Source organism: Limanda limanda, chromosome 7, assembly GCF_963576545.1.
Source record: "Limanda limanda chromosome 7, fLimLim1.1, whole genome shotgun sequence".
Lineage (NCBI taxonomy): Eukaryota > Metazoa > Chordata > Actinopteri > Pleuronectiformes > Pleuronectidae > Limanda > Limanda limanda.
Window position 1 is genome coordinate 23,741,905 of NC_083642.1, and position 24,056 is coordinate 23,765,960.

Consider the following 24,056-nt stretch of genomic DNA (forward strand, 5'->3'; position numbering starts at 1 on the left):
GAATATTAAGTTTCCTGTCACTTGGATGGAAACAAATGAATCCCGTTTGTCAGATCTCTGGAAGTGCAAAACACAAGTCCATGAATATATTGACATCTGTGTTTGCTAACACATTTCTGTGTTTCTCTTTCTCAGGGCTAAAAGCAGTCAAGGCTGAAGATCAGGGGATGAGGTTATAAAACTACAGCGGAGAAAGGAGACAAAAAAGGAAGAGGAAGTCGGCTGCTTGGAAACTCTTCTTTGTATCATCGTACCCTGCAGTCCTATAAGGCACTGACTGATCCTGACGTGCATTACACAGTCAGGAATACACCAACGCCCACACGCTCACCCCCCCTCCCCTCACTGCCATGTCCTCCCACCTGAACCCACCCCTCCTCGTCCTCCCAATCTTCTCACTGCTCCTCTCCTTTTCCATGCCCTCCACCTCCACTCTCTCGTCCTCCTCCTCCCCTCTCCTCTCCTTCTCCCCACCTGAAGGAGGTCTCACACATTTGGTGGTGCACAACAAAACCGGCGAGGTCTACCTGGGCGCTGTAAACTGGATCTACAAGCTGTCCAGCAACCTCACCAAGTTACGAAACCATGTCACAGGCCCTGTGACTGACAACCCTCGCTGTTACCCTCCACCTGGTGTGCAGTCCTGTCCCCATGAGCTGGTGCAAACCTCTAATGTCAATAAACTGCTGCTACTTGATGCTGCCCATAACCGCTTAATTGCCTGTGGGAGTACTTCCCAGGGAATATGCCAATTCCTGCGTCTGGATGACTTATTTAAGCTCGGTGAGCCTCACCATCGTAAAGAGCATTATCTATCCAGTGTTGCTGAAGCAGGCACAATGTCAGGTGTCGTGATCTCGCCGAATATCTTTGGTGAGGGTGGAAAACTATTCGTCGGCACTCCCATCGACGGGAAATCTGAGTACTTCCCAACCCTGTCCAGCCGCAAGTTAATGTCCAATGAGGAGAACGCAGACATGTTCAGCTTCGTCTACCAGGATGAGTTTGTTTCCTCGCAGCTCAAGATTCCCTCAGACACGCTGTCCAAGTTCCCAGCGTTTGACATCTACTACATCTACGGCTTCAACAGTGAGCAGTTTGTGTATTATCTCACCTTACAGCTTGACACCCAGCTCACCTCGCCGGATGCAAGCAGCGAACAGTTCTTCACCTCTAAAATTGTTCGCCTGTGTGTTGACGATCCGAAGTTCTACTCCTATGTTGAGTTCCCCATCGGCTGCACCAAGGACGGAGTGGAATACCGCTTGGTTCAGGATGCTTATTTAGCCCGACCAGGGGCACACTTGGCACGTTCGCTCGGTATTGAAGAACACGAAGAGGTTCTGTTTACTGTATTTGCCCAGGGTCAGAAGAACCGAGCCAAACCACCCAAGGAGACTGCTTTGTGTCTGTTCACGATGAGACGGATAAAGGAGAAGATTAAAGAGAGGATTCAGTCGTGCTACAGAGGAGAAGGGAAACTCTCCCTGCCCTGGCTTCTAAACAAAGAACTGGCCTGCATCAACTCGGTGAGTGTTTAAGATTGTAGCTTCCAAAAGTTATTTTTGGATTCTGATTTTGTTATCATCATAAGCTTTGCTAAAGAGAATGGTGGTGCAGGGGTTAGCACTATTTTCCAATACCTAGAAGGACCTGGAATTGAATCTGTAAGCCTCTCTTAGTAGATTTTGCATGTTCTCTGTATGAGTCTAGGGGTTTCTTCCGGGTGGTCTTGCTTCTTCCCACAGCTCATAGACATCAAAAGTAGGTTGGACACTAAATAGCCTGTAGGTGTGAGTGTTATTGGTTGGTTTTCTCGATATGTTAGCCCTGTGATAGATTAGCAACCGGTCCAAGGTCCATCCTGCCGCTTGCCCAATGCCAGCTGGAATTGGCTCCTGCTCCCTCAGGACCTTCAAAAGAATGAATTAACCATAACAATTATTGTTGGAGGTTTTAGTTTGTGGTCTGGTGTGCATGGTATTGTTTAAATTTGTTGAAACAGAATAGACCATTTCACAGCATACAAGCGCAGTGTCTAGTTCCTGAAATGAGAAGTGTTAGTTTCAGTGGGTTTGTGTGGCTTCAGCTCAACAGTGGTTGGACCGCCTGCCTTTACCTCGCACCTTGCCAAAAGCATTTTGGTGGTCATGGGTTCAGGGTGTGTTAAAACCAAGTAAGCCTGGAAAGCATTTACTGTATTTATTCAGATTGCCTGTGTAGGTGAAAATGAATACAACTCTTAACACATCTAGCAATTTCTTAGAAGTGAGAAGGGAATCAAAGCCAGACTGTAAGAGAACAACAATCCAAAAAGCCTTAAAAGGACAGTGTTTGGGGCGAGTTCCAACATTAGCCTAATGTGAAATATCCAGTAACTGAATACATTTTAGCTGCACGCTGACACTGCAAAGCCCAGAATCTCCACCCTGGCAGGATGGCAAATATTCAAAAGCTGCTAGTGCATCCATTTGACGTTCCCTGGTTAACCTTTTAGTGGAAAGTATGAATCACATTAAATCTTACATGCAACAAAGTCATATTTTCCACTGTGGTTTAGGCCGAAGCAACTGAAGTGTAGGTGGGATTGCACACGTAGTGCCACATAAATGCTGTTTCAGTGGCTTTTCCAATCCAGCACAATAGCGACAAGAAGAATGTGGGTAGCAACTGCAAAACGTTTGACATGAGACCTTCAAGTCACATCCACCCATTCACAGACATTCATGAAGCCATTCTTTATGCAGCACCTTTTCTATGGTACATCATTTGCCAAGGGCAATTTGGAGTTCATTGTTTCGCCCGAGGACACATTGGTGCCGGAGGATCGAATCCCCGCCTAGTGGAGGATCTGCTCAACCTATGAGCCACAAAGAACAGTCTCTGGTGTTTTCTTGACCCATCTTTAATGTTGTTAGCTCTTGAATAGTATTGGTAGTCAGCATTGTATAGCATACTTGTGAACTTAAATCATCACTGCCATTCTTGACACCATTTGATATTTTTAAAATATCTTCACTGATAAAATGGGTGTATTCCTTTATTCAGGGGACGAGACGGCTGTCTCTCTGAGCTTCTATCTGCTTTCGTAGGAATAATATCTTAGGAAGCTAAAGGAGCTAAATGAACAGGCTGTGGAAAGCTCGTCTGCCTCATAGATGAGCTGGCCTAAGGGTCCCTTAGACATTAAGTGTGTGCATGTGGTTGTTTCACCTGCTCCCGTCACACACATTACACACTACACACACACACAGACCACAGCCCTGTATCCTCATGAATAATTCACATTGTCTCACCTTCTGTTATCCAGTCGGTGCTCCATAACAACCTGCCATAAATCTCTCTCTCTCTCTCTCTCTCTCTCTCTCTCTCTCTCTCTCTCTCTCTCTCTCTCTCTCTCTCTCTCTCTCTCTCTCTCTCTCTCTCTCTCTCTCTCTCTCTCTCTCTCTCTCTCTCTCTCTCTCTCTCTCTCTCTCTCTCTCTCTCTCTCTCTCTCTCTCTCTCTCTCTCATCCCATCTTCTTTTTGTCTTTCATGTCTTTCACTCTAACCCCATCATTTACATAAAGAGTTTTTCACTTTGCTAACCCTGTTGTCCCTCCGCTCGTTCTTTTGGCTTGATCTCTCTTGCTCTGCCAATCTCTCGTGTCCCCCACTCCTCTTCTGACCCTTTTTGTCTCCAATTTTCAACCTTTAACCTTCTTAATTTCCCCACTCTTGCTTATTTCACTCCACTGGTCTGCCTCTCTCAAGCATTAGCTCTTTCGCCATCCCTCTCTGCCCTCTCCTTGACTTTCCACTGAGTGATGAGGTTTAAAGTGACTTAGAGTGTAAAGCCAGTGCCCGGATGTGATCTGGAAATGCAATGTGAAGGGATCAGGCAATGCAATCATAAAGGCAGGAGAGTGATTGGCAATAGTTGCAACATTTATCGACACATGCAGGGTCCCCAGAGGATGAATCCTCCAATAACTAAAAATGAATTGGATGGATTGAAACATAATGTTGTACTTATTTTTGAAATGAGGTGCACATTCATGTTCCCCTGGGGATAGATTATACTCTCTTTGGTGATCCTTTAAATTTCACTCGAGTATTTCCATCACCTGTTCTTTGTGTTTAGTGCTAATGGATACATAGTAGCGTGGTAAATACTCTAAAGATGTTTACAAGGTAAACATTATAACTTTGAATCATTTGCATTTAGCATTTACTCGCATCTGTTCAGCTACTGGGCGTACTGGGACGTCAGGAGACACTCAACACTGATTGGCTTTCTGGACACGGCGTCACGCTCATTTTGAAACATTCAGCAGTTCAACTTCCAACAAGCAAAAGAAACAGATTTGTGTCCCTCTAAGCTGCTCTGAATTTGAGTTAATAGATTAGTATTAATACAAAAACTCTCTCCTGAACGACTGTGATTTTGAACCCTGATCGAATCATGGTGGGAAATGGACCAGTCTTTGTCAGATTGTCCATTTGCTAATTGTCTGTAATGTGTCATAAAAACTACTGATCCAGTTGTGACAACGTTTCGGGGAGTTCTTTTTGTGCTTTGACAGGTTGGTAGCTGTAGAAATGTAGCTGTGGCTGTCATCATCTCATTTTGAGGTAAATGTAAGAAATGTGAGACAGTCAGTGGAAAAAGTTACACACTTCTCTTGCTACACAGCAAATTCCCACTGTCTGTGTTCAGCAGGAAAACAATATGCCTTATTAAATAAATGAAGCACACTCAGCAAGTCATTGCTATAGTTGCTAATTCGATCTTCACTTTAAAAGTGTCACAGCTCATGTAAGACAGTAACAACATTACCTCTCGGTCACGAGCCAAGCGGTGCTGTGCGAGCCACATGTGGCCTTGTAGTCTAAAGTGTACTGTATAGGCATGTGATTATGCTAATGAGCGTACAGTTACATGATTGTCCTTTATGACCATCTGCCGTTCCGCCTACGATCGATCAAGGTCGTGTCAGCGGCGCTCGCTTTGGGACGCCGCTGTGATGAATTTATCATCCCCTCGTACAGACATGTTCAATGTTTCCTGACGAGAGCGGTGACAGCTTGTTGCCTCTGCGCTAGTGTCATGTGGAACCTTTCATAGCGGCTCATTTCAGGAGACAAGGTCAGGTCAGTCAGTCCACACTCAGACACTCCTCCCTACCTGGAAACGATCAAACTTCATCACGCGGCACAGCCCTTGAGAAGAGCATTTTATAAAAAATGCTCCAGAACTCTGTGAAATTTTTACTATTGTAAGAAATATAAATCTTTCGTGCCAAATTATGATACAGCTCCCGCAGTCATATGGCCATAAATTGCAATTGACTACTTCAGGATTATAGCTATTAAAAGGAAGAACTTTATGGTCACAATTCCACACCTGTATTAATGAACTTGAAATCTGTCCAAGTCAAATTATCTTGTTATTGCTTTAGTAGTAAAAGTCATCTACAGAAATTAATTTGTATGTTTCAGTCCTTGAGTGTCTCTGCAATGTCATCCATGCTTTGAGTTCTATATTGACTCTCCGGTGGATTGTGTGAAGGAGAAATGTAATTATACAAGATGGACAGAAAGATGGACAAAGTCCCAACTGAAGGCGGTCTCTGTTAGATCTGCTTAACCTCTATGCATTTGTCAAATACAGCTGATTCTGATCTAAGATCACAGTACAAACAGTAACCAATGCAGCACAAATGTGATCAACGTAAGGAAATGAGAATGAAGCTCAGGTGTAGACCATAGCTGGAAATAAAGAGTGACAATTCAACAACAGCTTGGGGTTAATCCAGATAAATGTAGCTGGGTTTGTAGCCAACGTCACAATGAAATCAGGTTTCCATTTCCATTGCAAACACTTGGACATTTCCACACATTTCCTCTAATCAAAAAATTAAAAACAGCCAGCAAACATCTCTCTCCACATTTCTCATCTGACGCATGATTTTCCTTTTCAAAAAGAAGCATTGTGCTCAACCAAAGACAAAAAGAAAGTTGTAGGTAGAGTCACATGGTTAAAGGTGGATCAAATCTCGGTCGCAATCTGGACAGAATGTAGGGTTTGATGTTTGTCAGATTGTGTGATGACTCTATAGTGATTTTTAGTGCATCGTATTTATGATGGAAATATTAAAAGATGATCCTTTTTCATTAAAACACTTCAAGAGGTTTTCTACCCACAAAGTTCTTTGTTGTCGGTCAATGGGTTTTTTTTTTTGGTGGCCATATTATCTTTATTTAAAATAGGATATACGACATGTTTCGCCAGCCAGTTGATTCTATGTCATTTCATGTTTCATTCTAATTGGTTTAGATGAATACATTATCTAACCAATACTAGAATTAGACACATTGTGGAAAGAGTTTTAATGTCAAACTATTTAGTAACTTTTGCAAATCAACAGCACAGTTCATATAAGACATAGTGTTGATGCTGAACTTGGTTAATTCTGATGAGGCGTCTTTGCATTTTCCTGCAGTATCTAACAGAAAAGCTTAGCTAGACATTCTCGGACCCAGTAATGTTTAAAAAAAAGAACTTGTAAATCCACCTCCACACCACGGTGGGTGTGGCTCACACTGCAGGTCTCTCCCTATGCATCTTTATGTCCACTCATTATAGAGAAGGGGCCAGCGTTGGTCTTGTGAGAGTTAAAACTGAGCGGTGGGTGACCTTCGCTGGCTGTGGGCTGGCATCCAGCTCTACAGCTCTGTAAGCAGGCCGACCCAGCAGCGCTACGGCTTCAGCATGACTAATGAGACTGATTCAGGCAGAGACAGAGAGAGAGAGAGGGAGAGGGAGAAAGAGAGATACTATCCTCTGTGTATATACATGTGCGAGTTTAGGACTCACCTTATCTCCTTTTTGCTGCGTCTCTCCTCTCATTGGATGCTCATTTGTGTGTGTGTGTGTGTGTGTGAGCGTGCGAGCGTGCGTGCGCACCTCTTATCCTGGCCTGTGAAGAGGAGGGACAAAACAATAGTGGAGGCAAACATAGGAAAATAGGCTGATAATAAGAAATGTGTGTATGTGTGTGTCTGTGTGGGCATGTGAGTCCGCATTGTCTACAAAAACACCAGGTGGATGTCGGAAGGAAAACTGCTTGCAATAACATATTGCAAGCAGTCTATTGTTATTGCCTCCTCTCTGTCCCTACCTCTCTCTGCCCCTTTCACTGTCTTTTCTCTCCTTCTCTTGCTCTCTCTCTCTTCCTTTTTTTCTCAAAGCATAATAGTGCTTATTAATATTTATCAGTGGTGATCACCGCTGGCCAGGATTATAGTCTATTTCTGTGGCATTTTGTATTCTCTCTTCCAGGCGGGTGGTGACTGGTGTGTGTGGTTGTGTGTCTGCGTGCATTTGTGTGTGTGTGTGTGTTTGTGTTTGAGTGTGAGCGTGTGTGTGTGCTTCCCTTTTCTTCGTTCACGCTCTTTCTCTCTGTTGTATCTTTCGTCTCATTACCGTTGGCCTATGCCTCAGTGGATGGATCACCCACATTGCATCATGCCTTGGACCTGCTGGGTTGTTCTAATGGCTGCACTTACATTATGCTAAGTGATATTTCCGAAATATGTGATAAAGAAACGTTATCTGTTAATGAGTTGATGCCTGATAATATCCGAATGTAGCATGTAATTACCCAGAAAGTGGTTTATCCTTGCTCCTAAAAAAACATGTTTAAGTGGTATTGATGGGCTATTCCTGTATTATTCAGACATATGCTTTTCACTTTTGTGGGTATTTAAGTGACAAGGTGGCAAAAGCTGCTTAAAGAATTTAGGATACCAATTATAGACCTGTTCACATATTTGTCTTGCAGTTTGAAGACTTCTAGTTGTCTGGGATAAGAGATTAAACTGTAATGATTTTATACATTAGCGCAAAAGATAAGCATCCGCTGTACGTAAGTTAATAATTGATTTAAAAGGATGGGGCCATACAATTATGAAATAATACTGTGATTGCTCAGAACATTGTAATAATAAGTCCACAACTTCACAGTGTTCACAACTTAAATGAAGAAACGTGCATCAATGGGACTTATCTTCGGAGAGCTAAGACTCTCTAAGTGTTTTTAGACCAGTCACTGAATTAGGTCAATCAATAAGTGCCTCTGTCAGATCACCATCAAAAAAACACCAATGGATCAAACATTGATAAAGTCCAGATGATCCAGTCCAGTAAAGTATTTTGTACAAGACACAGTACATCGTGAAAGACACTCATCGACATTGTGTAATTTCAAATATCCTAGCAGACATGGTTGTCTTATTCATAACGTTCTTTTTGTTGTTGATGTTTTTAGCTTGTAAGAGGCAGTAAATATGTGTCTTCGGACATCCTATAAATGTCCAAACTTACTGTGGTTATAGATCTAGTTTGGTCGCCATCAGTTGCTGACAAATAATTATTCAATCAATTAATATTCAATTTGCTTCAACAGCATTGTCCGCTGCCTATAAAACAATATGATGAGTGTGTTGATATTCAACCTATATAGTAAACATTTCACTGTAACACCAACACGTGAGTGGAAATTATCTCCTATAGACGTGTTTTAATACAATTGTTACTAATTTATGTTTTAGTCTAAGCAATTTGCAAATAAATGCAGTAATTGTAATTTTTATGAAGAAACTCTCTTAAATAAAGTCATTTCTTAGGTGTTGACATTATTTAACCATAAAAACTATGAAAATGGAGTCAAAGTCACGCGGGAGCCAACATGTGATTGTGACATTTTCTTCTAGTGGAGCTGGAAACAGATGGTGTTATCTCAGGTTCGAGGTCGAGCTTTTCTCTTTTTAAGTTTTTACGACTCAGTGGGAGATTTAATGACTGGTAGAGATGGATTTTTGTGTGTGTAGTGCTGAGGTGAACTGCTGTCAAATGCGGGAGTACAGCCCATTGTGAGAGACCCTTTTTGATGAGGTGCAGTTTTCTGCCTCTTGAGACATTTAGATGCATGACGGTGCAAAATGCTCGATACATACAGAACCTCCAGTCATTTTAATGACTCCAGCTGTAACACTTCCCCATATGTTTTTGTCTTGTGATATTGTTCGCCTCGGGGTGAATCGCACGGGGCCCATCATGCTGTGAAACCTTCCTAATTTATAGTGAATTCTCAATGGGGAGATTTCTCGCATCCAACTACAGTATGAATGGTTTCTGTGAACAAAATGTATTGCACAGTGGTGCTCTTTGTTAACTCTAGCACATGACAAACAGGATTAATGGCTTCTATAGGCTCATGATGGTGTCAGCTTCTTGTGGATTTGTAGAATTATGGAGCTTGCGGCTGCTTAGCCTTAAAGCTGTGTGACCCTTTCCTCTGAAACTCGCCAGTGGTCTGAAAGAGATTTCACATGTTGACAAACTACAAAAATATCAACTGACATTTTGAAGTTTAAAAGCTTCAGTGTTAGTGTCACAGTGTCTGTATCGATAGAAATCAGTAATTAGTTGTGGTTAAGTGGTTCAACGACTCAATAACCTCCAACTTTGCGCTTCTCTTTCATCATATCATCTCTGATTTCTCAGAAGGATCTGCTCAGAGGGAACTTAACACTCTGAGAGTCTCATTCATATATCTCATGACTGCTTAACTGGGTCAAATATCAAATATAACAACTTCTTGACTTTATTCAAACCTGCAACCGGTCAATACAGATCTCCGCATCACATTCAGACTGCTGACCCAGCAGCATCTAATGAAGAGTGTGATTATTTATTTATCTGGTTCATGCTGGGGTTGTATCTGTTTTTGTAGGTTTATGACAGATATGAATGTATTCATGTGTGTTTCTGACTATATGTGTTTGATAATTCATATATTTTTGTTTTTATGTATGCGTGTGTGTATGTGTGTTCCTAAAGCAGTCTGTCTCAGCTGTGCTTGTGTTTTCCTGCTAGCAGTGCAGCGGGCGCTGTGAGATGAGATCAACCTTAAACATATCTCCTGGCTTCATATTTTTGTTTGAAGGGTGTGAAGATGTGTGCTGCATACACATACACACGTTTATGTGATGACATAAACATATGAAAGTTACTGCACTAACTGAGCACCTTGTAAATTGAACATGTCCTACATTTAAAATAAAAAAAAAACATATTGACATGTTTAAAAGAAATCACATTTAACCATAGTTATTAGATTTTTCCTGTTAGGTGGGCAGTGTTTTTCTCCAAACAACAAAAACTAAAACCTTGTCACCTAAATGTTAAATTGTGCACAGCATGTTAAGCAATGTGTGTGCTGTCATGTGCACGAGTGTGTCTAGTTGGACCTGTGCTCATTCACTGCCTTCCACTTTTCCCAGTACAGTATTTTACAGGCTCCCTTGTTTGGGTGAATCCCTGCAGTGGTCTGTAATAATTGGATTATGGCTGTCCTGGAGGGCTTTAGTTCAGATTACACAGATTGTAGTCCTGCAGTGCTCAGATGGACAGTGGGGCTTTAAGAGCATCATCTGGCTTGTGTTACATAGAAAGAGGATGTTGGCACACTCGCATATGTGATGTTTGCCTACATTTGGTAAATCTAGGCCAATAGTAGCAGATGTGCCCCCCACGCAAAAGTTTAACAGAATCTATCATCTGCCTGTCTAGACATCTGTTTCTAGAGATTTATGGAGATTTAGATATCTGTTAGGGATGTCCCCCATCAAGTTATTTTGGCTCTGATTCTGATCCAAGGAAACAAAACTGGAAACAGTTTGATCTGAGTATTGAGCAGCTGAATAGAAACCTACACCCTGACAAAATAACCTTTAATTCCACTAGATCTGGATTTTTATTTGGATCCGCACAAATCTTTACAGCATCGATGCCAAATCCCTTAATGTGTTGGAATGTTTTTCATTAAGGTTCACACGAAATAATGAATATGTTGCAAAATGTCCTATCCATTAATAGTAGAGAACGAGAAAAAAGGAAAAGCTTGATCTGCCCCTAATCCAGATCTGCACCAAAGTTTAGTGGGTTCTTTCTTGACCAATACCACATCTTTCTACAGAGTTTTCTGGTAATCTGTAAAGTGGGGTTTGAATAATCCTGCTGAGAGCACATGAAAACAAACTCCTTGGAGGAAGTGATAATATTATTCAATAATGTAATTATATAATGTGTATAATATAAGATTATCTGGTCCATTGAAATAACAGATTACCTTATGTAATAGGGAGTAGCCCTCATGATTGAAATAGAAAGAGTTTGGGTTCAATACTTTTAAGTTTAACATTATCTATACATAAAAGAGATAAACTGAGAGAGTGTGTGACTCCTGGAAGTGATGATATCCGTTGGAGAAATGATGGTGTTGTTGGCCGACGTGCAGTTGTACAGGGGTTTTCATAAAGTGGAGTCTTCTGTGATCTCACTGGCTACATTTGAGGAACTTATTATGTTTGTTGTAGAAGCTAAGGCCTTGAACACAGTAGAATCATTCTGACTCATCCAACAGGAAAGGTCCAGTTGGTTACATTGACAATGAATCTGTAATCAACACAGTATTTAGACGTGTGCATCTCCCGCTGTGACATGTCACAGTGTCTGCTGTGAAAAAGGCCTGTGTGACAACTGACTGTATCTGAACCTGTGTAATGTGCCAGTCCAGGTGTCAGAGAGCTCAGAGTCACTCATGAGGCCACATCATTTTTCACACTCACTCTAACATTGTGACAGCCTGGCGCAAGTGCACCAGACTCCGTTGAGCACAGCAAAGCAAGGCCTGACATTCGAGTTGAAATAATTTAGCTTGATACCAATCCATAACTATGTATCTAGAGTAGGCCAGATGCTGATTAAGGGTTTTGGCGGGTCTCAAATAGTTTTAAATTTAAAAAAATTGGAATCATAGGCCTTTAAAAAGACAAAAAAACTATGTGAGAATGTGATGTATTATTAAATGAGGTTAGGGATTAGGGTTCAGGTTAACCCCTAACAACCCTTGGGTTAGGCCCTAACCCAACAAATGAAATGTGAATAATTATAATTCAACATGGATATAAAGTAACATTCCAGGATTGTTGATACGTGGAATTCTCCCTTTATATTGAGAAAAACGTCCATGTTTGATTAAATTGTAAATGCTTGGGACACAAAGATTAAAAAACCACATCCACAGCAGGCCGATCGTTAAAATCTGCATCGCTGCTGTCACCAAACGTCTGCTGTGCCAGGAAAACCCAAACCTCAGAGCGGAGCGTTCCATGTGGCGTCAGCTCAGTTGCAGGCCGAGGCGATCTGGGGTAAAGCGAGTGAGCTACTGTCCCACTGTGGCACATTAACCTATATGTCCAGCTGACACCGGAGCACTGGAGCTCAGCCCTTGCTTCCCCCAGTTCTCTCTGGCTCTCTCTCCACGGGATTCCTTTACTTTGCGCATTTTGTTTTTTCTCCACACCTTCATGAAATTATGACCCAGATAATGTTCTCATGGGAGCCAAGGCAGCCAAAAAAATACAGAAACTGAAACTGGCAGAGATTCTGAACGCCCTCCGCCTTGTTTCTGCACTTAAAGCAACAGGCTCACATTCATGATTCAGCCACCTTGTCTAACCTCTGCAATTAAACTCAATTATCCCAAAAGAGTGTTTCAAGGTGTTTCACAGTATATTGAGTGTGACTAATGGAGGCTCGCTGATGAAGCTTCCCGCATGTGTGGATTATTGTTTTGAACGATGGAGGACGGAACAAAGGAGACAATGAAGGGATTATTGTAGGACCTTAACGGATCATTTCTTATTTTATTATATCTCTTACTCTTTCCTTTTTTTACTTAAAGAAAGAAAATAGAGAGGACATGTTTGGGTTACGACTGACACAGACACAAGTGGCTGTTACTTTTTTCACACACCATCACACCTCAGGGTTGCAGGTCAGTCAGGCTTTTTCAGAATTATGTTACAGCTCCATACATGTGTCTTCAATCAGTGAGCGGGAGTGACAAAAAAAAAAGAAAGATGCAGTGGAAGAATGTTAGAAAACAGCAAAGGAATCGAAGAATACAAGTAAACCAGATCGGAGTATGGGTAGGGAATGAGCAAAGAACCAGTGTGGAATAAATCTAGCCGCAAAGTAAATGTTGATCTCATGGCATCCCAGCGATTCCTCTGCCGCTGACCTGTGGGGCCCAAGTCTCTCTTTCGCCTGCAGCTCCTCGTTCCAGCAGAGCACATCTCCTCACTGCCAGCCTCTCCCTCCATCTCCAACTCAATACTCCTCATTTCACCCGAGCCAAAACAACAGATGCTGAAATGTAGAAGGGCCTTGCCCCCACTGGTGAACTCGCAGAAAAGTAAAAACCATTTGGCAAAAATAAATAAGATTCAGTCCAGTGATGCCTTGCTGTATATGCAAGAAACAGAACCACACAAAACATAAAATTATTGGCGGTTCTTCCAACACCGTCACATTTCCATGAAGAATGTAATGGAGTTAGTGTCAGTTTCCTCACTGGCTGTCGTTCAAAATAATGTGGGAACCTTTTGTATTACATCATCAGGACAGCGCCTAGTGATGTAACTCGTTATTTAAAAAAAAAAAAATTGAAAACTTTTACATATATTGCTCCACAAGGTCTGACTTTTCTTTTACGTTCTTAGACAAAAGAGAGAAACGGATAAGGGCAGAAACCAGCCATATTTGAACACTGGCCAGCAGTCATGTTCCCCTCTGCATCAGGATCACCAGCAATGATTGAACAGTCTATTAACCTGCGTACCTTTGTGTATGCTACTTGACCACAGGATCCAAAATATGGCTCCACCGCTGTGTTCAAAACTCCACATGGTACTTGAAACCTAAATCCTTCTTGTTTCAATGCTGCATTCTAGCTCTTATCATGACCACAGGTGGTGTTGTCATTTAACTCATGTTAAATTTCCTCAATATTCAGCATCAATATCAGCACTCCCTTAAATTATCCTGGGAAATATCAACACAAATGATACTTGCGACAAACTCTCTTTCTTTTCTTGTGATATAAAGTTACAATAGTCATTATTAGGTAATGAAAGTAAGAACGTGTGGGTGTGTGTGTGAAAGCATGTGCATGTGTGTGCGTGGGTGTGAGATGCAGATGCCTGTAGTTCTGTCTCCATTAGAGCAGAATGTACTGCCAGATGTCTGCACCGAGTCCACAGTGTGTGTGTGTGTGTGTGTGTGTGTGTGTCTGTGGATATGTTGGAGAGGCTGTACACTTTCCTCTTTCCCAGTACGCACACACACACTCTCTCACCCACATGCACACAATTCCACATTGGTCAACCAAGTGTGTGGGTGTGTCTGTGTGTGTGTGTTTGGGTTTAAGCAGGTCAAGGCTTTGAGTGGCCCAGTCTATGGGACAGATGTCTAAGATCCCCACTGCAGCCCCAGTCCCTATAACACACAAACACACACACACACACACTGTCTTTCTCTCTCTTTCATGACAAACAAACGCAGATACACACACATGCACACACACACATGCACTCATTAATGACCAATTAGAGAGCAGATATTGGCTCGCTGGGGGAATCTAAAGGCCAACCAGTGTTGTTCTGCGCTTGCAACGCCAAGTCACAACAACAACAACCTGGATATCAGCCAGGGGAGTGTGTGTGTGTGTGTGTGTGCTGTTGACCTGTTGAAGTTTGGCAGTCCATTCCCATCTCCTCTACTTTAAAAAACACAACACACTAACAACACACACTAACCCTCTCTTAATTAAATGCATTTTTTCCACTCTGCAAGTTCTGTTGTTCATTGCATCAGCTGGCAAGGTCTCAGTGTTTCTCACATGGGAACGAGGCATGAGCTATGTTTAACATATACATGCGCGCACACACAGGCCCACTCACACACTCAGAGAGAAACACACGCACACACTCGCTCATTCACCCTGGGATTAGAGCGATGTGTTTATGCCAGTGCTGTATGATGAGATGCTTCAGACATCTGGCTCTCTGGAGACCATGTTGACAACATCTCTCTCTCTTTCTCCCTTCCCCTTTACCTCAGTCACTCTCTCTAGCTCGCCCCTTCTCTCCTTTTCTCCCTACGTGGGAGGCCACCTCTCACTGTTTTCTTACATCTCTGCAAATGAGAGAGGATTTGAAAAACAACGTTCTGACAATTGAAGTTGATTAGACGGATGTAGCTGCTTTCGTTCGCAATAAACTACACTGCAGTGAAGTGACAACAGAGAGAGAGAGAGAGAGAGAGAGAGAGAGAGAGAGAGAGAGAGAGAGAGAGAGAGAGAGAGAGAGAGAGAGAGAGAGAGAGAGAGAGAGAGAGAGAGAGAGAGAGAGAGAGAGAGAGAGAGAGAGAGAGAGAGAGAGAGAGAGAGAGAGAGAGAGAGAGAGAGAGAGATTTTTTTTTGATTTTTGAAAAATAACTTTATTAGGTACTATTTTTTAAACAATACACATTGAAACACCTAATAAGTTATTTTAAAATACACATTTGGCCATAAATAAATAAATAAAAGAAATCACACAAGATAATCAGCATAAACAAGTTCTTGATTTGTCACAGAACATAAAACATCTTGAAAACACCACAGATCGTTAAAAGAGTCCAGGTCACCTGCTGCTTTATAAAAAACGAAATCAACCAATATTCTGGATTTTATCATGTTGACACAGACAGGGACCGACTCAATGTGGACGTCTTGCTCTACCTTCCTCTTCCTGGTTATATACACAGCCATCTTAGCCTGCCCTAAAACAAAGTTTAAAAGCTGGCTTTTGTGTTTTTGTTTGCGAGTGTATTTAAAACCATAAATAAAACCCTGCTTGTTGAAAACCTCTTTAAAACTGGTAAAAACAACTTGTAAAAACAGAAACAAACCAGAGAGACGGTGACACTCATAAAAACAGTGAAAGAGAGTTTCCTTTTCATCACAAAATGAGCATTTGTCTTCCACTGTGTTCTTGATTATTGATAAGAAAGTGTTCACCGCCAGGATGCCGTGGAGCAACCTCCACTGGAGGTCTCCGTGTCTCTTGCTCAGTGGAGGTTTATACAACGACCTCCACTCAGGTCCGGTTTCCTGGGCTCCAGTAAAGTAGCTCCTCCAAGGAGTGTCTCTCCGTCCGTCCAGTTTTTTAATGTTAAGTGTTTTTACCAATAGTTTGTATAGGTTTTTTCCGGAAGCTCCCTCCAGGGAGACCGGGCGAGCCGGCTGTATCAGAGGTCCAGAACATTCCTTTAAATCCAGTGCCAGAAAAGAGGCGGGGAAAGGGTCCTCAACATTGGGAGAAATGGACCCATCTTTAAAGGAGTTTAAAAGCAAGATGTCTTGATCTGTGAGTCTTGTCTTCCAGTGGTCCAGCACCCTCTTCATAGTTCGCTCTGATCTGGTCCCCAGTTTGTTGGTCAGCCCTGTGGGATCTTCTAGTTCAGGACCAGTTAGCTCCACCACCTGGCCCAGCGTAGAGATCCCGGCAGCCTGCAGCAGTCTGGAGAGGGTGCCTTGTGCCCAGCGGGGGGGATCTAGAATGGTCCCATACAGGACAGGCTCCTGCAGCAGCCAGTGCAGGGAGTCCCCCTGTAACCTTCGCTCTTTTTTTAAAAGGTTCCAGACTTTAAACACACTCTTATAAAAACCAGGAAGAGATGGTGAGACTGTGTTGTTATTGCTCATTAAAAACAGGCTAAAATCCAGACCTAGGCTGTTAAAATGTTGCAGGATGCACCGGGATAGAGGTCTCCACAGAGCGTCCCTTGGCCCGGTCAGTAATCTTTGGACAAACTGAAGGCGGAAGGTAGCACCCCTGCTGGCCAGGTGGACCAGGCCCTGCCCCCCCTCCTCCGTAGGAAGGAAAAGGACACTCTGTGGGATCCAGTGCATCCTGCCCCAAAAGAAATCTATTAAAACCCGTTGTACCTCTGCCAGGAGAGAAGGTGGAGGATCAACGCAGGCCAGCCGGTGCCACAGGGTAGATGAGACTAGGTTATTTATAATTAATGTCCGGCCTCTGTACGACATTTTTGGCAAAAGCCACTTCCATTTTTTTAATCTACCATTAACCTTTTGTAGGACATTGTCCCAATTCTTCCTCATGTGGGTCTCATCTCCCAGGAAGACTCCGAGGTATTGGAGTCCTCCTTTCTGCCAGGCCAGACCTCCAGGCAACCTGAGCCGATCCCCCAGCTTCTCTCCAACCATCAGAGCCTCGCTCTTCCCCCAGTTCACCTTTGCAGAAGAAATCAAATTAAAATCATTTACAGTATCAGATAAAAAATCAATGTCTTTTTGTGTATTCACAAGAACAATAAGATCATCTGCATACACAGATAATTTAAAAGATACACTGCACCGGGGGAAACACACGCCTTTTAAAACCTTCCTTAACCTATGGAGCAGAGGCTCGATGGCCAGAGAGTACAACATCCCAGAGAGAGAGCAGCCCTGCCTCACCCCTCTGTTAATGTCAAAAGGAGCACTCAGCCCCCCGTTTATTTTAAGAACACTCGCAATGTCTGTATAGAAGACCCGGATCATGGCTATAAAGCCTGGGTTGAACCCAAAAGCAGCCAGAGTCTGAGGTAGCCTTCCGTTCTGTAAACTGTCATTTACTACCTCTAGCAGATCTTGTCCTACGATTTCCCAGAATGACTTAAAGAAATCAGCAGGAAGGCCGTCTATCCCCGGAGCTTTGCCGCTCTGCAGGCTCATAGTGGCTCTGTGCAGCTCTTCCTTTGTAATTTGTGCGGCTAGCTCCGTGTTGTTGCTCCTGCTTACCTGAGGGAGACCATTCAGAAAGCTGCTGTGCACATCTGGATTACTTGACCACTCACTCTTAAAGAGGTCTCTATAGAAACCGGTAGCACACTTCCTGATCTCAGACACGTCTGAGACTTCAGAGCCGCTACCCGTTCGTAAACAGTGAATGGTCTTCCTTTGCCCATTTTTCTGCTCCAGACCAAAGAAGAACTGGGAGGGGGCATCTATCTGCGAGATGTTCATAAACCGGGACCTGACCAGAGCTCCCTGTGCTGAAATGCCCAGCAGGTTGGCTATAGCCGACTTTTTGGTCTTGAGGGAGTCTAAATGCCCTCGATTTCCTGTAGAAGCTACTAAAGATTGTAATTCTTCTACCTGTCTCTCCAGATCTCTCATTGTCCGGGTTAAATCTCTACTGACATTGCGAGTGAACTGCTGGCAAAGTTGTTTTATTTTAGCTTTTCCAATGTCCCACCACTGCTGAATGCTACTGAAGGCAGGCCTGCTCTCTCTGTGGGAAAACCAAAACAACTTAAAAGCATTTCTAAAAGCCTGGTCATTTAAAAGAGCTGTGTTAAAATGCCAATAGGCGCTCTTTAAACGAACATTTCTAATAAAAACGGAGCAAGAGACTAAACAATGATCAGTAAAACCCACAGGCTGAATAAAACACCTTTTAAAAATATTTAAATGGTGTTTAAAACAATAGAGTCGATCCAGTCTAGCCAGGGATAAAACATTGTCTCTTGCATGGCTCCAGGTGTATTGCCTGTGATTACTGTTAAAAACCCTCCACACATCACAAAGTTCATGTGCCTCGGTTATCTGATTCAGCCTGAGACCTGATGCGGGATGTGGCTCTAAGTGATTCCTGTCCAAGGTGGGATTTTCTGTGCAGTTAAAATCACCTCCTAAAAACATAAAATCATCACCACTACAGTTTTTGACAGTCTCATCTAAAATGTTTAAAAGTGCCATCCTGTCCACTCTATTGGTGGGTGCATAGACATTTAAAAACACCAGCTTTATATTCTCATATTCAGCTTTTACTTTTAACAATACACCTGGAATAATCTCTTCTGCAATAAAAGAAAGTGGTAAAAAACTCCTGGCAAAAAGAATCCCCACCCCCCCACTGCAGCTGGACTTATGACTTAAAATCGCTTCTCCATTAAAAGCCCTCTTCCATTCACACTCAATGTCCTCGGTACTGTGGGTTTCTTGTAAAAACATAACATCTATCCTGTTAATGTCCATAAGTTTAAAAACAGCCGCTCTTCTAAAATCAGCTCTGGCTCCATTTACATTCAAAGTGCTGATTTTAAAATCACACATGGATAAAAGATAAGGAAAAACAGTCAGAAAACAGGTCAGTAAAAGAGAAGAGTAAAAAAACTTTCTAACACTCGTCATCATCAGTAACTATTTCGCAGTTAACCCTCAACATGAGTTTCCGGAGTCTGTAAATCTCCTGGTCTGTTATAAAACCATCGCTGCCTGTTTTCCTGGTGAGCGGTTTAGCGGACTTTAAAAATAGTTTTAAGTCAGGGAAATGATCCTTAAGTGATGGTAGCCTCTGGCCTTTAGTGGTTTGTAGGAATTTTTTGATGTCAGAGGGGGGGTATAGGCCTTGGGTGTCTACCTGAGAGGGGGGGGATACACACCCCTGGCTGGACCTCAGCCCACGGCTTGCTTTGCATGCTTTTGCACTGCTGTGCCCTGACCCTGAGTTTTTCCGTTTTTGTGTCATTTTAAACATTTCTTCATCACTCATGCCATCATCCATCTCAGTTTCATCTATATCAATTGGTTCTGGCTGGCTGTCGGTTTTTTTTCTTGCCTGCTCAGAAACACTGTTCACAGCGGGGGTTCCCCCCTCGACTCCCACCTCCGGGAGCGGACTCTCCGGGGCTTCGGAGGCTACCTCAGTCTCCAGCACCCCCCCCTCCACCAGAGGAGCGGGAGGCTCTGTCGGCGGAGCCCCGCCAACAGCAGCCTCGGGCTGGGTTGCTCGCGGAAGCTCCCCGCCAGTGGCAGCGGGGGCCGCTGCCTCAGCGGGAGCTGCCGCAGCGGTAGTGACGGCCGGAGTCGGAGCTGCCACAGCCGGGGCCGGGGCGGGGGCCGGGGCCGGGGCCGGGGCGGGGGCCGGGGCCGGAGCTGCCGCGGCCTCCGCCGCAGCTGCCGGAGCTCGACGCGCTCCACCCTTCCCCGGGCAGGAGCGGGCCAGGTGCCCCTCCTGCCCGCACTCAAAACACTTCATATTTTCAGATGTCACAAAAATCACATAATTAAACCCCTCAATTTTAAACGAAAAAGACATGTTCATCTCCTTGGTGTTATCTTTGAGGACCATGTAAACTTGTCTCCGGTGACTCACTACGTGCCTCAGTTTGGGGGATTTGCTCCCCAGAGACACCATTTTTATTCCAGACACAATCTGGCCGTACCGGGACAATTCTTTGGCCAGAGTATCGTTTTTAATGAAGGGGGGTGCATTGGATATTATCACCCTCGTGGCTGGGTTTACAAGTGGGAGAACATGGTTAAAAGTCCCGTGGATCACCACTCCCTTCTCCACCACCTCGTTCACCTTTGTTGTGCTATCTAAAAACATGACAATAGCTCCGTTCATTCGGGAGGCCGACCTGACCGAGTCACAGCCGACCACCTCTCCCACAGCCAGCGCGGCTTCTGCCACACTGCATTCCACCGCGGGGATCAGTTTGATTGCATGTCGGCGAGTCAGACTCTCAAAGTCTGCTGCCACTGCCGCTGCCACAGGCATGCTGCCTGTTAGCACAGGCGCACACAGGCGCGCACACACTCACACACTCACACAGCAAAACTAATCTAAACAAAAAAAACACAACTAGAGAACTAAAGACAAAAACAGATAAACATACACCTAAATGATAAAGCTCAGTAAAGTTAAGTCTTAAACCCACAATACCTTTCACACTCACACACAGCTCTCAGCTCCACGCTCACTCCGCCATGACAGAGAGAGAGAGAGAGAGAGAGAGAGAGAGAGAGAGAGAGAGAGAGAGAGAGAGAGAGAGAGAGAGAGAGAGAGAGAGAGAGAGAGAGAGAGAGAGAGAGAGAGAGAGAGAGAGAGAGAGAGAGAGAGAGAGAGAGAGAGAGAGAGAGAGAGAGAGAGATTTTAATGAACTAAAACAACAGGTCCAATTTTCTATGCGATATTTAGTAAGTTTCTCGAATCTACATATGCACAAGTGTTTTGATTGTGGTAAACTGATCTCAAGTACAATAGATGAAATACTTATACAGTGGTATCCCAAGTTTTGAATCCAAAAAAGGGAAGAAGGTCTTAGGATGTTGCACAAAAGCTGTTTATGTTGAGGTTCATTTGAATGGATTCATGTTGAACACATACTGGATACTTGAATTTTCATACTGAAACAGACTGAAAGTAGTAATTAGTGCAAACTGAAGCTGTTATCTGATTTTTTTTCCGGATTTTGTCTTTCACATATGAAGAGTGCAGCAGGAGATTGCTTGGGTCAGACGCGTTCACAACAGCAGTAAATTGTCGGGAGCATCCAGGGGACAAGTGGCGCCTGAGTAGAGCATGAAGGAGGCAGCACATGATGAATATGTTCCTTTGCGTTTCTTGTTTACAACAGCACATCGACACTAGAATGTAGTCTTTAAAATGAATCTTCTACGTGTTTGGCACCTCGTTAAATTCTGAGATATTTGTATTGTTCCCGTTTCGTTTTCCTCTTGTGTTAGAAACATCATCCACATTATTCTTTCAGGGGCTCACTTTCACATTTTTCGTGCATGTTGCTGGAGTTGTTAAGAGGGGGCTGGCACCAAAAGTTCTGAAAAGTGGTCTTGGACATTTGCATCCTCATCGACAGCCCCTCCAAAATTTTTCTAAGAAATTTCTGGACTTCTGAGCAAATCTGCAGCTATAGAGAAAAAACGGCACAACACAGACAGACGTTTACTGTGATTGTAGTTTTACGAGGGATGCAGGTTACCTGTTTTCTCCAGAGCCACATCTGTTGAAACCACATTCTGCTCAGAGCAGCTCTCCCGTGCACACGCTTAATGGAGAATTCATGAATCCAATCTCACTCTCTCTCCTCTCTCTATCTCTGTCCCTCTCTCTTCCTGGGTTGAGGCTCATTAGTGGCGACAAGAGCACTGTTGACCCTTAGCCTTCCCTCATGTCCCTCCCCTCTATCTCTCTCTTTCTTCTGTGGCTTTCTCTCCCTGTCTCCTCTCCTTTCCCTTGATCTCACTTGCCCCACTCTTTCCCTCATCACCCAGTCATCATTCACCCAGCCAGAGTTTGGCAGTGGTCTACTTGTGTGTTTGTGTGTGTGTGTGTGTGTGTGTGTGTCTGTGTGTGTCTATGTGTGTGTGTGTGATGCCAGGGGCCAGCCTGCGTCTGTGTGCAGGAGAGTTCTTCAGCAAGGACAACACAGGGGACTCTGTCCTTGTCCAACCCCCTGGAAATAGAACAAATGTGTGTGTGTGTATGTGTGTATGTGTGTGTGTGTGTGTGATGCTATGTACAGTGTACGGGGCGTGAGCGATATGCATTAATAATAATAACACGGTCAGAGGTGCAGCAGGCCAACAGGGACAAACTATATGGAGCCTATAAAAGCACTAATAAAAGACTACAGCGGGTCACCTTATGTTTGAGACCCAGTAAAGGATTCTGACACAGATTTACAGCAAAGGCTGTATAATCATAGGTGAAGATACTAAATTCATAAAAATGTAATGGGATACAATCCATGTCCATCCAAAAAAAGGGTTAATGTTTTTCAGGTATGAATGCACCTAATGTTTAGATTGTTTTGATTTAGATCAAAGTCATCAAATAACACAATTTACTTGGGGTTTTCTTTTCCTTCCTCTGAGAAAGATAAGTTTGTCATGCTTAATGTAGAGTATCAAACAAACTGTTATTTTATTATTAACATAGTGTCACCATCTCAGGTATGACCAACCCCAGCTTTCAGTGAGCTGAGGTATTACAGTAATGTGTTGGACAAGATGTCTTCATTTCTATTCTGTCTTGAGTAACTTAACTGGTAAATGGACTTTGCTTATATAACGTTTTTCCAGACCACTCAACACGTATGTACAGTACAGTCCCATTCACCCATTCACGCAATGGTTCATACACTGTCGGCACAGCCATCAGTATCTCACCCAAAGGGCACTTCAGAATGCACAGTGGAGTTGCTAGGGATCAAACCACCAACCTTCTGCCTTCTGGTTAGTGGACAACCCCCTCTACCTCCCGAGCCACAGTCACTTAACTTTACGTGACTGTGGCCTTGGCTGCACATCCTAATGTCAAACCTCTCTTGGACACACAGTACACATGAGATCCAACAGTGCACCTGGATGGACCAGTGTGAAATGCGTATTCAAAGTCATTCTAACTGCATCTGAATGAGATGTTTTTACATGCACTTTAACTTACGCTTACACTCTATTGGTCAGATCACAAATCTGGAATCCGTCTTGGTTTTCTTTGGCTACTTTTTGTACAACTCCAGTTCAGAGAGTGGTGGTCCAGCACTTGTTAGTGTTGAACTGTTAAAAAACACTCAAACAACCAGTACAATAGTGTTAAGTCAAAACACGTGTATATACTGCACCAGGAGGTCCCTGCTGTCTCACTCACACACATCAGTCACTGGTTTGGCTGATCAGGGATCAGATAAATGCCACAGCAGCTCATCGTAACACGGGCTTAGTTGTTTGTCCCAAAATCGCTGGGGTCATTTTCTCAGGAGCAACAGGAACACCAGCCACTGTCACAGGGGACCGACCCTGCGAGTGGTTAAATCCACTGACGGTGTCCTGGATTTGCTGAGTGACAGCTCGGGGAAGGTGAGAAGCTTACACATGTGTCAGGAAGAGACAGGGGCTTTTACACCTGCTTGACATGTGGGTGCATTTGGTACATCCATGGGGTTTTGGTCTGTCTCAAATACTTTGTGCATTTACACTTGTAACCAGATAACAGCGTATGAGGCCCAGTGTTGTGCCATTGGGGTCATCGTGTGGACCTGCATTAACCATGATTGAATAATCATTACATGTTGATATTTTATATACGTCTATAATGTCATCAATGATCATGATTACTTGTCTTGAGTCATAGACATTAATGTGAGCACATGGTGGTCAGATGTTTTTCTAAGGTTTTTCAATCATGTCTGTATCATTGATTATAATCTCTCCAGCGCCTCCTCAGTGAGTCGCTGCAGAGGAGTGACAGAGCAGACTGTAGGAATTACATGTCTACAAGGCACAACACAGCCAGCAGATGCCAAGT

The 24,056-nt window shown here is 43.5% G+C and overlaps 1 protein-coding gene across 1 annotated transcript in view; it reads left to right on the plus strand.

Annotated features, from left to right (window-relative positions):
- Nucleotides 1-350: 350 nt before the first annotated feature.
- LOC133005651 (plexin-A1-like) overlaps nt 351-24,056 on the plus strand; it is a 216,688-nt gene continuing 192,982 nt past the window's right edge. Inside the window, exon 1 of the mRNA XM_061075400.1 lies at nt 351-1,529. Within this exon, the coding sequence (XP_060931383.1) occupies nt 351-1,529 (1,179 nt within the window). The remainder of the gene's footprint in view (nt 1,530-24,056) is intronic.